Below are 17,530 nucleotides of genomic sequence, written 5' to 3'. Positions count from 1 at the left end.
ATAAAATCACAAGAAGATTTTGATCTAGTGATTTCCACTCTAAAGGAACAGATTCAATCACTCCAAATACCTAATCTGGATCCTCTGCACAATGCCATAGCCGAGGTTAAAGAAAAAATTGAGACACTTGAAAATTTTATGAACAACTTGCCATCTTCTGATGCTTTGAATGCAATAACTCGGAGTGTTGCCAACATTAAGCTGCAACTTGAAACATATGAAGATTTTGGAAAAATTCAGAGCACCATAACCCACCTTGAGGGTACAATAGCAGCAGTGCAAAGTGATTTGGCAAATGTACAAGAATCCCGCCTGCCTGGTATTGTAGATACCCTTGTTAGTGTCCAGCAACAAATCACAAAGCTTGAAAACCTCAACACTGAATCTGAACTATCACATTTTCATCACTTGATCGATGATATTCAAACAAAGCTTGAAATTTTACAACAATCCACACCCACTCAGGCAGATATAGCCCTGCTCCAAAATGCTATGCAAAATGTGGCTGATGCTTCTGAATTAAACAATGTGAAATTGGCACTTGAATCTTTGCAAAATACTGTATCAAATCTGCCTACATCACAGGAACTTAAAAATATTAAGAGAGCTGTGAATCGCATATTGAAATCAGAAGATATCAAGAATATCCAGACAGAGATCAAACAACTCACTCAGACAGTGGCCACTCTACCAACTAATCAACATATTAATGAACTGCATGCCCTGTTTGAGGATATCAGAAGACAGGTCCATGATCTTACTGCTCAAAATTCAAAATTGGCAGTTGTTGAAAATTTGCAACAAATTGTAGCTAATATCAAGCAGCAGCTAGGGACCATGGAATCCAATCAAGCAAATGCTCTGTCTGTTTTTGCCACCCAGCTTCAAGAGATTGTGCAACAATACAAGAAACTTGTTGTGGACATAAAAATCAAGCCAGGCCACGATGATGTTGTTAGGACCATCAATGAGCACCTTGAATCTGTAACAAGCAGATTGCTTACAGCAGAAAAAGAAATAACAGGCATAATCGAGAATCCAAAACATACAGTAATTCTTGAATTGTACAGCATCCCCAACAAAGAATATGATTCACCATTTACACCAGGTGGCAAAATATATATGCTGTCCCCTGCACAATTTTATTACCAGTTTTTTGTTGGGGGCACATTGAGACCAATCAAGATCAAATATTGGCATCAGCCACAGGCACACCACTACCCTACCTTATCAATAACAAATGCTGAGAACAAAGTGAAAATCACCAGTGTAGAGTTAGAGGATTTTACAGATCCCGATACATTAGAAACAGCCTATTCTGAAGATGATGGCACTTTGGAATTTAAAATACATATTGGAGACAAATTATATTTAGAAAATCCTGCAGTATCAGCTGCTGAACACCCCATAGTTGCAATATTCTTGTTTACATATTATGTCTAGACAAATTATTGTTGATGAATTACACAGACAAGCCCGACATAATTATAAGAGACTCCCAGTAGTCACAAAGGGCATAGATGATTTATGGCAGAGCGACTTGATTGAGTTGTCAAGTGGGCAGTTGAAAAACTTAGACAAAATCAACAAGGGCTACAAGTATCTACTCACTGTGATAGATACATTTTCAAAATTTGCCTGGGCTGTGCCACTCAAATCCAAGACTGGAACATGTGTTACAGAAGCCATCAGAACAATCATCAATCATTCAGGAAGATCCCCGCGCTATTTGCAAACAGATAATGGCAAAGAATTTTATAATTCAGTGTTTCAACAATTTATTAAAAGCCAAGCAATAAAACATTACTCGAGTTACAGTGATCTCAAGGCCTCAATTGTAGAGAGATTCAACAGAACCTTAAAAAATCTTATGTATAAACAATTTACACTGCAAGGTAATTATAAATGGATTAATATTCTTCCAGAACTTCTACATAAATATAACAACTCTGTCCATTCCACAATCAACATGAAACCCTCTGAAGTAACTTCATCTGATGAGCAAAAATTGATCAGGACTGTTTATTATCCTAGATACCAGCCAACAACAAGAAGGGCCAAATACAGGGTGGGTGATCAAGTAAGAATCAGCAAATATAAGCACTTATTCAAAAGAGGCTTTACAAGAAACTGGAGTACTGAATTATTTACAGTAGTTCAAGTTAAACCCGGGACCCTTAACACATATATAATAAAAGATCACCGAGGAGAAATTCTCAAAGGCAGGTTCTATGAACAAGAACTCAGCAAAACTAAACAGCCTGACACATATCTCATAGAAAAAATCATCCGCAGAAAAGGCAACAAATTATTTGTCAAATGGCTGGGTCATCCGGAAAACAGCTGGATCGATGCAAACAAAATAATAATATGAACACCTGGGATGTTATAAAAAGGCTGCCAGAACCTGAACAACAGAATAAGAGAAATGGCAACTTGCTGCCTGATAATATTAGGTGTCTTATTGTTGGGCCATCTGCTTGTGGTAAAACTACACTAATGGTTGATAATTTTTTATTGGCACCCAACTGGTTAGACTGGAAAAACAGGCACTTGTATGTCTTCTCTAAAAGCTTGGAACAATTAAAATATCAGCAACTGATGAAGCTATATGATGGATTGGATATTGCTACTTTTGAACCAGATGTTAAGCCACTTCACGAATGTCTCGATAATTCTGTTGTTGTGTTTGATGATATTATACTGGATAATCAAAACAAGGTTAGAAATTTCTTTACACAGGGGCGGCACAAAAACATTGATTGCTTCTACCTGGCACAGACTTTTTCAAAAATACCGAAGCAGCTGATCCGAGACAACAGCAATTTTATATGTGTGTTTCATCAAGATCATACCAACCTCAAACACATACATGATGAATATGTAGGTGGGGACTTGAGCTACAATGACTTTTCTAAATTTTGCAGCAGGTGCTGGAACCAGGACAGTTATGGGTTTGTCACAATTGATATGACAAGAAAACCCAGTAGCGGTAAATACAGAAGTAAAATCAACGATTTTCTAGACGTAGAGACGTATATAAACAACCATGAAACGACCAATCATTGATGATCTTAAGTTAAGAGATTATCTTGTAAAAAGATTCAAGGGATGGAAATCAGAGAACCGGGGAATTTATGAAAAACACAAACAAACAGAACAGCCTGTAATTGATGCTATTAATAATTTAGGTAAGAATATCAAAACTGTTACAGAGCAAAATCAAGATTTGATCACAGAGCTCGTACCTGTAGCTGCAAGGAACATATTAGATTATCCATTCACCCCACTTTCCAGTATTCATACACCTAGTCCTATTGCTCCTAGAAGAATTGAGGCTAGTCAGGATCCTATTGAATTGGGTCTTCTTGCTCAAAAATATTTAACCACACCTAAAGACAATAAAGATGAGGTGTTTGGCTTATATGCTGACACAGAGCTTGACGGCAGCATCATACATAGAATTGGCAATTTCAGAGTAACATTTATGGGAGATGATATAATTGTTTATTCAGAATCTCGTCTCGGAGAAAAAGGTGCTTTTGTTAAGTACACCGGAACACCTGGGTTGTGGGAACTGATGACTAGGAAAAGGCCTGGCAGCTATACAGAGCAAGATTATGAGGATTACAAAGAAATATTAATAAAATCAGATGCTCTATACCAGAACAATGATCCCACACAAAAAAGAGTGAAGTCTAGCAGTGGGGCAAAATACAATAATTTAATCAAGCCCATATGGTCACAAATCAAGACTGGCAGTGGAATCAAACAATACAACACCCTGCCCAAAGAATTTGTGTGGGTTGATGATGTCAGGAAACTTGTAGATAGGTTATTGGTGATAGCTGGGGAGGAAAATGCTGGGAACCACAATTTTTACAATGAAAAGGTTGGAATTATGGACATGATAAGCACAAAATTGTCTAATTTTATAGTGAATGACCCTAAGGGGATTGGATATCTCATAAAAATTATTAATACTCTACCACCTAAATTTTGGAATATTTCTGAGGGTCGGGGCCTTGTTAATGACATTATAAACAAGTTGCCATTTGAACTACACATTCCAGGCTATCAGTATTGTGGTCCCGGTACAAAATTGGATCATAGATTAAACAGAGGTGATCCTGGTGTTAATCCTCTAGATGCTGCTTGTAGAGACCATGACATAGCATACAACACACATACTGATCTTGACAAGAGACATGTGGCAGACAAGAAATTAGAAGAGGCTGCATTTGGTAGATTTGTAAGCAAAGATGCTTCTTTGAGTGAAAAAATAGCAGCATTGGGAACCACCATAGCTATGAGCACCAAACAAAAACTGGGGTGGGGGTTGTAAATATGTATATAATAAACCTACAATGAAGGCCAAGGGTGTTATGTATCAAATACCTTATGCAGGTCTCAAATCTCTTAAAACTATTGATAGTCTTTTGACCAAAAAGCAGCGCAAGAAAAAAAGCTCTTGTCTTGCAAAGGGCCATGGTATGAAATTGTTGCTTAGTACCCCCCAATTAAAAAAATTACAGCAATCGAGAAAAAAATCACATGTGGGGGGTTTCATATTTACCATCCCGGCCATCTTAGCAGCTCTCGGGGCTGTTGGGAGCTTGGCTGGGGGATCAGCTGCCATAGCAAAAACAGTAATAGATGCCAAGAAAAATAGGGCAGAATTAGATGAGCAGAGGCGCCATAACCTGGCCATGGAGAAAAAAGGCAAAGGTGTTAAGAGAGCCATGAATAAGTTTAAAAAAAACAAGAGCCGCTTACAAACCAAGATATTGAAGCTTTAATCAAGCCACTGGGCATCAAAAATTTTAGGGGTGTGTACATGTCTGATTCTTTACCGGAACAACCACTCAACAAAGAGTGTGGCATTGTTAATTTGGATGAGTACAAAAATCAGGGCACTCACTGGATTTGTTATCTTAAATATTTAAACAATAAGGCATTTGTGTTTGATTCATTTGGAGGTGTTCCACCTGAAAATTTAGTAAAATATCTAAAATCATCTAATCTTTATTACAATAATGCCCGTGTTCAAAACTTCAAAGATGTTAATTGCGGACATTTGTGTTTATCTGTTCTCAGATATATGTCTCAAATAAATAAACCATCAATTGAAAATTTTCAAAAGGCCTTGTGGTATCTGAAACATCATGGGGGTATTCCATCTCACCAGCCAAAATTCAATATTGAAACTTAAATTACATGATGACATAGTGTATCCCAAAACAATAGCTCTCAGAGCATTTTATGGCATGTACTTGATCCCTAATATTACACACCACAACAACAAAATTGCAGTAGGGGATCAAAAAATTGTCATCACTCCAGGGCAATATAATCTGTCCACTCTAAATGCTCAATTACCCAGAGGTGTAGTGTTAAGTCAAAATTCTGTCACTCACAGAGTAGAGATTGTATCTGCTACAGAAACAGTGGATCTGGGTACTATAGGAGAGCTGTTAGGCTTTGAGAACAACACAAAACTCGAAGCGGCCATCAAACACACTGCTATGAATATACCCAATTTCTTAGCCATAGAGACTCTGAATATTCACTGTAATGTGGCCGAGGGTATGATCACCAAATCAAATGGCATAGGCACTCACAAACAAACTGGCATCATTGCAACATTCAAACCTAATTCCGAATTCATGGAGCCCATCATCTACAATCCATCCCCAACATTATATTTTCCTGTGTGCCATAACAGAATAGATTACATTGAATTGATGGTCACTAATGAAAAAGAAGAATTAGTTGATTTTGCTGGAGCCACAACAACTGCAATCATAGAGATTAACATTTAAATAAAAATACATACAATGGAAAATATTGAGAGTTATGAGCTACAATCATTCCCCCCAAACAGGAGGACATTTGCAAATTTAAATCAACCCAACACAGAGATTGAGGTTGATCTTGATGTAGGGGATGGCTTTATACACCCCCACAGAGCAGATCTATACATCAAATTTGATGTTGTAAAGCTGGATGGAACAGATTATCCGGCAAATTCAAATATAAGATTGGTTGATAATTTTGTGCCCCATCTGTTCTCTGAAATTGAGATCAGAAAGCATGGCGTTGTTATAAACAGAGTGGATTATCCCGGCATTACCTCCACAGCTTTGGCCACACTAAAATTATCCAAAACCGAGGCTTCATACTACAGAATCGGTGGATTTGAGGCTGGTGATAAAATATTATCCAAGAACCACACAGTGCTGTTCCCCATGCGCCTGTTGCCAGGATTCTTCTCAGATTACAAAGACATTATGTGGAAGGGTGGTTTAAGAATTACATTTAGAAGAGCTGCCAATGATAACAATGATTTGATGAGGTACAGCACATTAAACCCTACAGGAGAAGCTCTGCCCAATACCCTACCTGATGCAGGCAAATGCATTATTCAGACTATGGAGTTAAGAATCCCAGTTGTTGAATATGAGGCCAGTTACGCTCTTAAACACAAAGCAGATATAGTAAAAAATCCACAGATTCCTCTGCAATTTTACACATATCAATGCGTACAGAAGCCCGCATCTGGCACATATTATGAGTTTGATGCCACAAATTCATTCTCCAGCATACAATACGACATGCCTGATTTTGTGGTGGTACTGTTTCAGACTGGAAGACACAATAATCAGGAAAAAAATTCAAGTAAATTTGACAACTGCAACATCAAGAACATATATCTTAAAAATGGCAGAAATGAGGTATTTCCTAGAGAAAATTACAATTTAGACATGTCCAAGGATGATTTTCTTAAATTATATGAGGCTTTTTCGGCTTTCAAGCGTGTCACTACTGGCAGTACTGATATGTATTACTCACCAGATGAATTCAAAACACAGAGACCCATGTTTGTAATCAACACTTCAAAAAGGAAACAAGTTGTGGTTAATGACAGGACAAACATTAAAATTATCTGTGAATTCCACGAGGCTTTACCTGAAGACACCATTTGTAGTGTCATTCTCATAGGTGAAAAATCATATGTTTATGACGTAAGAAATGAGAGAGTCACGGAGCAATTCTAGAGGGTCTCTGCATATTGCATTGTTTTAATAATAGATAAACAAATTGAATGGTATCCAGTTGAACTTAAACCGGAAGTGGACCGGAAGTGGACCGGAAGTGGACCGGAAGTGGACCGGAAGTGAACCGGAAGTGGACCGGAAGTGGACCGGAAGTGAACCGGAAGTGGACCGGAAGTGGACCGGAAGTGGACCGGAAGTGAATATGTGTGGGTGGGTGTGGGTGGGTGTGGGTGTATGTGTGTGTGTGTGTTAATACGTTTGGCGTAGTTTTAGGTGTGGGCAAAAAAAATATGAAGAGGGGCATATTTTTAACAAATTTATGGACAACAATCTTACAGAAGTGCCTTTTGTAAGTGTAGACAAATCAATCTGAGGGGGGTTCGTACTTTCTCAGGAAATTCCCGAGGGCATTTTTACAAAAATCTTGGATTAGACAAGATTCCACACTTGAGCAAAAAGCTCATATGGGCATGTTGAGCCTGTTTTAAGTGTAGCCAAATCTGCTTGAGGGGGTTCGTACTTTCTCGTCCCAGTAGTATATACTTTTATACTACTTATGATGATCTTTTTAAAAACAGTTATATTTGAGTCGTTATATGTAAATTCATAGTGGAGTGGATAACCTAAACAATGTTCCGACTTAGGAAAAAGGCTTTTTTTTCGAAACGTCGCCATAGCCACATGATATCTTTACGAAACTATTGTATAATCACATATTCTGTTAGATCTACTTTACTTTTACATATTAGTAATGAGATACAAACTCTTACAAATGTAGAAGTCAAAGTATGATGAAATTACTGGCAGTCGAAAAATGTTCACTTCAGAAGGTAAAGAGAAATCCATGCACTACAAGCTGCTACTCAAAACGAAATAAAATTTGACGAGGCCATTGGCTTGTGACATCATTCAGAATAATTAACGTACACGTCACTAGTCTCCGGTGCTTCCTTGAAAAGATAAGCTGTGGGTCCGACTTAGGGAGTGGGGTCCGACTTTGGTCACTTTCCTCTATTAATAGAAAGTAAAAATTAAACCAAAGAAAAACTTGTACATACTGAAATCATTTAAACTATTGTGCAATTTCTTGACATTTTTAGCCAGTTGGTAGAGGAATTAGTTTGCTACAGTAACAAATGAATATGTGTGTGCGTGTGGGTGTGAACCTTGGTGCAGGATAGTGAATGCTTACCAGATGTCTTGCTCGGTATCTTGAACCTCTTCTCTATGGTTGTAACGGTTGCCACAAAATAGGCACCTATGGCGAACTCCAGTAAACCAATAACGCCGTACACAGCGACATACACCTTCTTGCTGGCGAAACGTTGGAGCCATGACATACGGAACAAGCTGAATCCACAAGTCGTCTCCTCATCGTATTCAATCTGTTGATCCGTGGGTTGTTTATCCTGGACTGTGGTCATCATATTTTTTTCTGAAATTATAAAAATCGTTGATGAGAACACCTTGTTGTCTTCGCTGTAAATTGTGTCGCTCCAGTCGAATCTGGTCGTGCTTACTTTTGTAAAGCAGGACTGCAGTATCTGCGCATGCATTAATCTGTGCCAGGCACGAGATTCAAACATTCTGAAATGAATCTGCAATTGCTTGAAATCTCCTTCCAGTACAAAGTAAACGGGGAGCCAGATCTCACTAACATTAATACGAAACTCAAGGCAGAGCCGGGAGAAATATACGTAAATACATATGGACAAAGGAGGGGGAGGAACGATACGCGGGATGTATGAAAGGTGATATAATAAAAATGATGCGTGAACTCATGTGCGCAGCCTTGGACGAATCCAATATAGACGAAGCTGTTCAGCTAGGCTACCATGTATATGAACGTGCAGGAAGAATCATGTCAAAGGGAAGGGGGACAGGTCTGTAAAGACAGGGTGGTACAACGGGAAGTGCAAAGAGATGAAAAAGAAACTAGATCGCGCGTTAAAGGTGTATAGATACGTAAATAGCATGGAAACCAGAAATAACTATATATCAAGTAGAAAGGCTTACTACAACACTTTAACGGAGACAAAGGAGAAATGACAACAGGCAAATTTCGAAGATATAAAAAAGGCCGTAGCAGAGAAAACAACACCACATTGTGGGGCATATTACGTAAATTACGTGGCCAAAAGAGCTTCTGGGCGCATATTGAACCCTACATATGGCAAGCACATTGTCGCCGTGTCGTCGGGGAGGAAAGGGGCGGGGGGGATGGCGCCATGCTTAGAAGTCACGCAGCAAAGATACTTTTTAGGGGATTTCGTTCCGATACTCGACGAAGATATAGGGATCGATGAGATAAAAATAGCGAGAAGGAAACTGAAAAAGGGGAAAGCGGAAGGACTTGATTCTATTGGGGTAGAACTTTTCAAAGCCAGCGAAACAGATATTTATATGTTGGAAGCACAAAGCAAGTTAAAGGATAAGATTTTTAAAGAGGGCTACTTTCCGAAGGATTGGACAAGTTCGATAATCTGTCCTATTTATAAAGAAAAAGGGGACAGAAACGATGCAAACAATTTCAGGGGCATTTCTTTATTACCTATATGGAGTAAAATTTGCACACATGTCTTAAACCGTAGGATTCAGAAATGGGCAGAAATATTCGACAAAATCTCACCACTACAAGCGGGCTTCAGGAAAGGGCACAGCACGGTAGAAAATATAATATAGTCATACTACAAACACTCGTAGGAAAATAAAACGGAAGCGGAAAATTTATACACATGTTTCATAGATTTCGAAAAAGCATTCGACAAAGTTCATAGGGACATTCTGTGGGGGAAATTGCAAGAGAAGGGAATGTCGGCGCGCATGATCAGAGCACTAAAAGCGATATATGCGAGGGGAGAATTCGGAGAAAGATGCGAAGGAAACCAAGTCTCAGCACTGCAGCCTTCGCTTAGGGGACTCAAACAAGGATGCATCCTATCACCAGTCCTATTCTCAAAGTTCATGAGATTAAAATGGACCAGAATTCAATCCCATATATAGGAGTGCAAAGTATACCAGTCCTTACGTATGCAGACGACATAGTCATCTTGTCCGAGACAATAGAGGGTTTACAATGGGGCATAGATAATATATACGAGGGGTGGAACAAATGTAAAATGAAAGTAAACTTTAAAACATCAAAAATTATGGCTTTCAAAAATGGCTATATGTTCAGCGGACAGGAAACATGGACATAGAGCGGGTTAAAAACTTCACGTACCTGGAGGCAACACTTTCCATGACAGGAAGCTGGGCACACCACATAAGAGCAAAAAAGACCAAAACAAAATATGCAATAGAACAATAAGGACAATAAATAAGGCTCCTCAAATGCCTTTCCCGGTCATTCAAAACCTCTATTCATCAATAATATTAGGAACATTAAATTATGGAGTGGAAGTGTGGGGGTTAAAGGGGGACAACACAATAACCGGCACACAAACAGAATTCTGTAAGAGGGTAATGGGCGTAAGCAGAGGTACGGCCAACTGTGGTATCCTTAAGGAATTGGGCTTGAACAGAGACACGGTACAAGAACGGATGAGGGTTGTTAAATATTGGATGCGATTATCACTAGAGGGGACAATGCTTAGAAACACAGACAAGAGAGGAAAACGTTTACAACGGCGGTTGGGAAGTGAAGAATCTCTTATACAACAGCGGAATGGGTTGGGTATGGGAAGAGGAAGGAAGGGGGGGGGGGCATTTCAACAGAAAACCAAATCAGAGACAGATTACTGGACATAGACAGACAAGAAATAACAGCAGACTGCCAAACAAAGTCCTCAATAAGGGAACAGTTAAGAATAAGAGAATGGGGAAAGCGAAATATATCAATGTTGTTGGAAAAAAGGAAAGAGGCGCGCTGGCATGGTTCAGACTAGGGGGATGGAAACAACTAAGGAAGAGAAACGAAGCTGGGAAAACTATATGTTCTATGTGCGATTGAGTGGAGACGGACGAGCATATCCTCCTGAACTGCCCTTCTACACGTGACCTAAGGGACAAGTTTCTGAAAAACTTAACAGCGAGGGAGGTGATAGAAGTGGTAAACGATAGAATAAATACAAAAGAAGCGGGACAACAAGTAGGGAAATACGTGTGGGAAGTAAGAGAACGGCGGGGGAAAGCTATTAGAGAAGACAGCGAAATTGGTGATCATGCTCAAACCGAGAAATCTTTATAGTGTAACGTAAAGTGTAAACACCCCTCATCACATGAAGAAGAGGGGATAATGGAAGTGTGAAAGGCAGCCCGAGAAATAGTGCAAGGGGGAGTTTGTGTGGGAAGTGAAAGATTGGAATAGAGGTATATAGAGACTGGACACCAAAGGAACCAGACACACAACTTTATTTTCATGTGCAAGATTTGGATTGCTAAACTATACTTATTTTGTATAATTTTCTTATATCTGATCAACTACTAAGAGTATCTGTATATTAACGTAAAGAGGGTACAATATTAATACATGACTGTAAGGAAAGAGAAAGTGTGTGTAAAGTAAAATTTATGTAGTGCGTACAGCGTGCAGCACGCACAAGGAAAATGCAAATAAATACAATACAACTTCTTTCGGAATTTTAAAAATATTTAAAAAGGGTATGTAATTTCCAACTTTAATTATTTTATGTAAATTTTGTAAAAGTCTAACTTACATGATGTAAAGTTTCGCCGGGCCAGGAACCGGCTCTGAGACCGCCTTATTGGCAGTGGCCCTCTGTTGCCGCGTTTACCTGCGAAGAAACTCGCTTAAAAACAACCAATTAGGCCCACCGCTTTTGCAAGAGCCGACAACGTTAAAATTCCCCCTCCACAAAGCAGCCAGTAGGGGTGTAAATATCGACGAAGTTATCTTGGTATTTTCTCAACAAACGTTCTGCTTAAAAAGGGACACAATTCTGTACTTTCGGCATTCTTTATCCAGTTGCCGTAAGGCTGGTATCGAATGATAGCCTTGAAGGGAGGACTACCCTTACCTTCGGGCAGTGGCGGCTATTAGGAGGGGCCAGGGGGGCAGTTGCCCCCAAACTTTTCGCCACCTTTGACCCCGCACTATGCTAAACCTTATATACAAAAGAAAATATACTGTCTTTGCCCCCTGTTTTGGCACCTTGCCCCCCCCCCCGTATTGGACCCAATCGTCGCCACTGCCTTCAGGGGAATCGGATTATGCCTTGAGCTAGTTCCTGATAAACCTATGCTTTCGAGGAAGGTTCTTGCGATACTAACAAACCGTTGATTAACCTTGGAAGCGTTGCCAGTTATAGATTTGTTAGCAGATCTGCATCAGTCAACTCGATCCAGGATTGACAGTGATTGCAATCGCGCAAAAGAACAATAAATAGGACTTTATTGGAAGAAATTTCCATAACCTTTCATTTCCAACTGAAGAAAAGTATAAATCCGACACCAGTGACCAGTCAGGACCTGGTCATATGTTACCCTGTTGGCCTAAATGAGAAGTCCGATTTTGGGGTAACCCAGCTGTTACCATTCACAGGCCCCAGAGGACCAATGGAGGTGCGTGTTAAAAATAATGCAATAAAAATACATTTAAAAACAAAGAACCACACTAATGGCCCCTGTTGTCGAAGCTTGTGGCGCATGTGGATCTGAGGTGTAGAGAATATGAGGAAAGCTGTTTGAAATATTAAAATTCTTGCGTTTCATTCTCTGTATTGCGTATTACAGACCTAATTCTTATGTTTAATTACAAGAACGGATATAGTATCGAATTCTATTATGCAGACATCACTGTCAAGGCAGGATTTTTCTTAATGGGGGGGGGTGGGCAGTGCTTAAAATGGGGGAAACTTGGAGTGACGTTCGGTGTAGGTGTCGTATGTCTCCACATTTGATAAGGTAGGAAGACTTCCAAAACATGACTTAGAAAAGTTATCACCAGTTAACACTCCTATCCTAACCTAACCTACCGATTTTCGTTTAAGCCCACTTTATGCACAGTAAGGCTAATCGGGACCGGACCTACAGTTTAAAGTGGGATCCGAACCACTATGTGCCTCCACCGGGTATCGAACCCGGGACCCCTTGATTACAAGGCGACGACGCTACCACTGCGCCATCTAGGAGGCTTCCCCAGTTAAGAGAATTCTCATAAAGCATCCCCAGCACCTGGATAATTTGATAAAGTACTTACTCCGCTGTCTTAGACGGCACCCCTCGTCCATATTTTCACGCTACACTTCCACCATTTAAACTACATAAAGCCCTTCCAGATATCTCGAGAAGTACAGTCATGGAAAAAAGTTCTTCCCCATAAGGCTTTAATAGGAGCAAGTAATGCAGGAGGGTAGGCAACACATATTGCACCCTTCGATGATCGGGTGATTTTGCCTGTCTTAACACCGAGAAATGTGTTCCACGCGAAGGTCAACATGACAGGAAAGCAAAGAGGGTCACGTGACTATTGGTTACGTGGAGTGTTGTGCTTCTCCACGTCCCCAGTTCTTGATCCACATTGCAGAAAAAGTAGAGCTGCATGCAATATATGAAAATAGGTTGTTTTCAACTACACGCTTAATTATGATTTTCCCAATTGTAAATCTATCAGACGTGTCTCCCGATTTAGTCGGGACAGTCTTTTACTTTGAATTCCTGTTTGTCATAGGCGTAACTTGACGGGAGCAGAAAGGGCATTTGTAAACCCCCCCCAAAAATCAGGTTTCTTAAAGCTGCTAAAACAGGAATTAAATACTATGATTTGACACGTCCAAAAAAGTATTATATTGAAAGATTGTTCCCAAATACGTAGATAGCAATTTAATACTTTGAAAGTGTCTCAGATTTGTTTATTATGTCACATCTTAGTGTGGCACAGGTCTACTACAAAAGTGGAATTTCGTAACAGAAATATGAACCCACTCCTTTTATTTCGTACCCGATTTCATCTTGAAACTGAAATTAAGAATATTAGTTAACAAGGTAAAAAGGTAAAGTGTTCCCCTGTGCATAGCACCACGCCATGAAGGCGTATAGGGGGTGTGGGGGTAACGCCCCACACTTTCTTGATCCGGTCGTGAGTGGGGGTGATGTGATCAGCATCACGCCCCTGACCGCCTTTACCCCCCAGGGTTTCCCCCAGGTACCCATGTCATTCGACGCTGGGTGGGCGCCGGGGCCGCTTCCAACGTTAGAAAAGTTCCCGGGCTTGAACCGGCCGGGGATCGAACCCGGGGCCTATAGCATGGTAGTCAGACGCGTTACCGACTGAGTCACCGGCACAGATAGACTAATCTGAACTGCATACAGTTTAAAGTGGGATCCGAACCACTATGTGCGATCACCTGGTATCGTACCCGAGACCCCTTGATTACTACGCGATCAGTGAGGCGCACACAATCTTTGTATTTCGACCTTTTTAAACCTATATGTATCATATAAGAGGTTGTTTAACGTTGCTATGCCTCTATGGATTATATATAGCCAGTATTCGAGCACATAGCGTCAGGTTTCATAGAATATAAGCTTCTCTTGCATGTTTATGGTTTCCTGTCTGCAGTAGAAAAACTGGCAGGTTCCCGTAGCTTTTCTTTCAATAGTCTTCCAATGGTTGCATATCATATCACTCAAATTTGATTCATTCGTTGCGAACACAATCCCCGATGGCGGAGTGGGATCGTGGGCGCCTTGTAATTAAGGGATCCCGGGTTCGATACTCGGTGGAGGAACATAGTGGTTCGGATCCCCCTTTAAACTGTAGGTCCATTCACGATTAGCCTAACAGGACATAAAGTGAACTTAAGACACCAAATCAAGCGACCAACACAATCCCGTTATTGTCCAGATTATCGAATCCAGAGCCTTCGTCGCGAATAACATAAGCAGGAAGACAACGTGAAATAACCGAACAGAAACAGAACCTAAAACCTACATCGGATAGATTGGATTAAGTCGACGATACAGCACGGGTTCTGAAAAGAAACAGAATACGAAAGTTGAGGGACCTCTATTCGCACCCACTTTTCCTCCACTCAATGGGGAAGATATCCTTCTAGCTGAGAAGCCTTTACGTAGGAGTGCCCTGAGGGAACTTCAAGGCCACGACGATAAAGTGTTCTACGTGCAGCGGCGTATACTCTGGGTCATCTAGGTAATCGCAGATGACCCGGCTGTATTTCTTTTTTTTTAAATATATATATATATATACATTTCCTCGCAATATTCTTCCAAACCAATTTCGATGCATACATTTCCTTGCTTCCAGCGCGCGAATACTTCCAATCGTTTGCCACCGAATGTCCGGGAACCTTTCTCCAGCCGGTGGAATGACTTCAGGGAATCTCACTCTGACGTCATTCCTCCCGCTTTCCTTACAACCCTTGGCGAGGAGGGAGGAGAAAGGAAAGAGGGGGAGGAAACACTGCTTTTCAGGCGCGGTGATTCCGTGCCCAGGGTAAGCTCCTTCTTGTGAGAGTCCACCGGTCGCACTCTCAACCTTGAGAGCCTTTTTCCGTTCCCTCCGCTCAACTAGGGAAAACATACCCGGTAGAGTGCGAAGAACAGGAAAACTGAATAACATGGGCAAACCAATTCTACGCTAATTTTCACTTTACATTTGCTTCTGTCTTGCTGATTTCTGTTACTTGAACATAAATTTATCGAAAGGGAAAAGCTTAAATATTGAAGATGAAGCAAACTGAATTAAAATTCAAGGCTTAAGCAATTAAAGCACCTATTTGCTGACTCCCCCCATCCTTGTATTTACAAAAATAGTGATTGTTTCTCCTCTCTAATCTTCAAAAGCAGCGAGAATACTTCTCTCACGGAACTGAATATTTTTTTAAAGGGAAACCCCCCTCCCCGAAATCCTACAAATATCTAATTTAAAAAGTGTATAGTGGCAATTAATTTTACTTCATTAGCAGGATTAAACACTTTGCATAATACGTTGTAATAATCTGAGATTCATCTTCAGGACTTCTAACCCCACTGTTTCAAATTTATGTGGCGGCTGCTAATAAGGGATGATCCCCATCCCGAAATAAAATTCTGACTCTGACCTGCAATGATTCGAACTTTTAAAAACCTGTCATTTCGAGCTCGGAAAGGGATTTTTTTTATTATTCATAGGGAATTTCATTCTGAGCCAGGAACACAACAACAGAAGTTTGGCGCGTGAAACTGAATGCGTGTAGTCGTTGGCTTCGTGCTTATTATTTATTTAGGTGTTAGTGTTTGTCGTGATAGTGCTGTGTAAAAGGGTAATGGATGGGATACAAGATTTGCTGGTGAAACCTTTTGGAACAAGATCTTTTCAGGAGAAGTTGCAAATTGTTAATACAGGTAGGCCAGTGTCATCGCTTGAACTTATTTCTACACACAAAGACAAAATCGGGAATATGTGAGGCATTTTCGCAAGCAAATTATGACAAAACACCATGGTTTACAGGAAGTATAAGTGTTAATAAGCTTTGCATTTTTGTTCGCCGTGCTTACTTTTCGGGGCTGAAAAGAATGTATGGACGCGTGACTGTAATCTTTGCAACACTTGTGCCAAACATGAAAAATCCAAAAGTCACATAACTTCCTTTGTTAAGCTGCTATCTTTCGCCCAGACACGTATTGACGTGCAACTGGACAAACAGCGTGCTTTGGATGTAGTACAGCACAAGTAATCGGGTCCTGGAGTAAGTTGAATTTTTCACTTAAATTAATATTGCGGGTTTTTATTTCACTAGTGCACGTCTTTCATTTTTATATTTCACAGGCTGTTTTTTTATAGCTTTATAATACTGTCTTGTTTTATTATTTGAAATTCTACGCGTATAGTAAACTGCAATAACGAGAATTAATTGATTGTGATCGTAGCAATAAGACAAACATTCCGACACAATATTCCTAAATCCAATATGGAGCGTGACATAAATTGCACGGAAACTTTTGGAGTTTGAGGATCAAAAGGTCGGAGATTACCCACTCGTTAGAACCAGCATACGCCACTGTCTACGTGCAATGACGGGACCAAAACATACGTCAGATAGCTGTGTTCCTCCTTATTTCGTACGCCATTGATAACTGGAACACGTGACCTCGTCTTTGGTAGAGCAGAAGCCTGCTTGCTTGCCACCACCCTTTAGTTCAGTGACCATCGCCCGTAGTCAGCAAGAGTGAATGACTCACCAGATACTTGTCTGTGAGGCTACACAAGAATAGATATTTCGTTAGTGGCTGTAAGTGTTGTTTCATCTGCAGTTATATCAGTTAACATTTCAATAGTTTTCTAATGGTTACGTTAGTGATAAACATGTAAATTAGTTCTTGAGAGTGAACGTTTTATCTATTTGAACGGGGGATTTTTATAGAGCCTGCATGTATTATTTTTTCCTGAAACAAGAAGAAATTCGAAGACGCAAAAAGAGTTGTATAAGAGTAGTTAACAAAAGGAAAAAAGAAGAAGAAATCGAAAATGTAAATGCTGAAATAAATTATGGTAGAGATCGAGTGAATAA

General features: G+C 40.1%; 1 protein-coding gene across 1 annotated transcript in view; it reads right to left on the bottom strand.

Annotated features, from left to right (window-relative positions):
* The window catches only part of LOC145991880 (solute carrier organic anion transporter family member 74D-like), a 262,979-nt gene that overhangs the window by 241,328 nt on the left and 4,121 nt on the right, over positions 1-17,530 (bottom strand). The window contains exon 2 of the mRNA XM_083127915.1: positions 8,251-8,493. Within this exon, the coding sequence (XP_082984041.1) occupies positions 8,251-8,485 (235 nt within the window). The 5' untranslated portion in view covers positions 8,486-8,493. The remainder of the gene's footprint in view (positions 1-8,250; positions 8,494-17,530) is intronic.

This window comes from Lepisma saccharinum, chromosome 8, assembly GCF_977018435.1.
Source record: "Lepisma saccharinum chromosome 8, izLepSacc3.1, whole genome shotgun sequence".
Classification (NCBI taxonomy): Eukaryota; Metazoa; Arthropoda; class Insecta; order Zygentoma; family Lepismatidae; genus Lepisma; species Lepisma saccharinum.
This window is presented reverse-complemented; position numbering and strand designations above follow the sequence as displayed.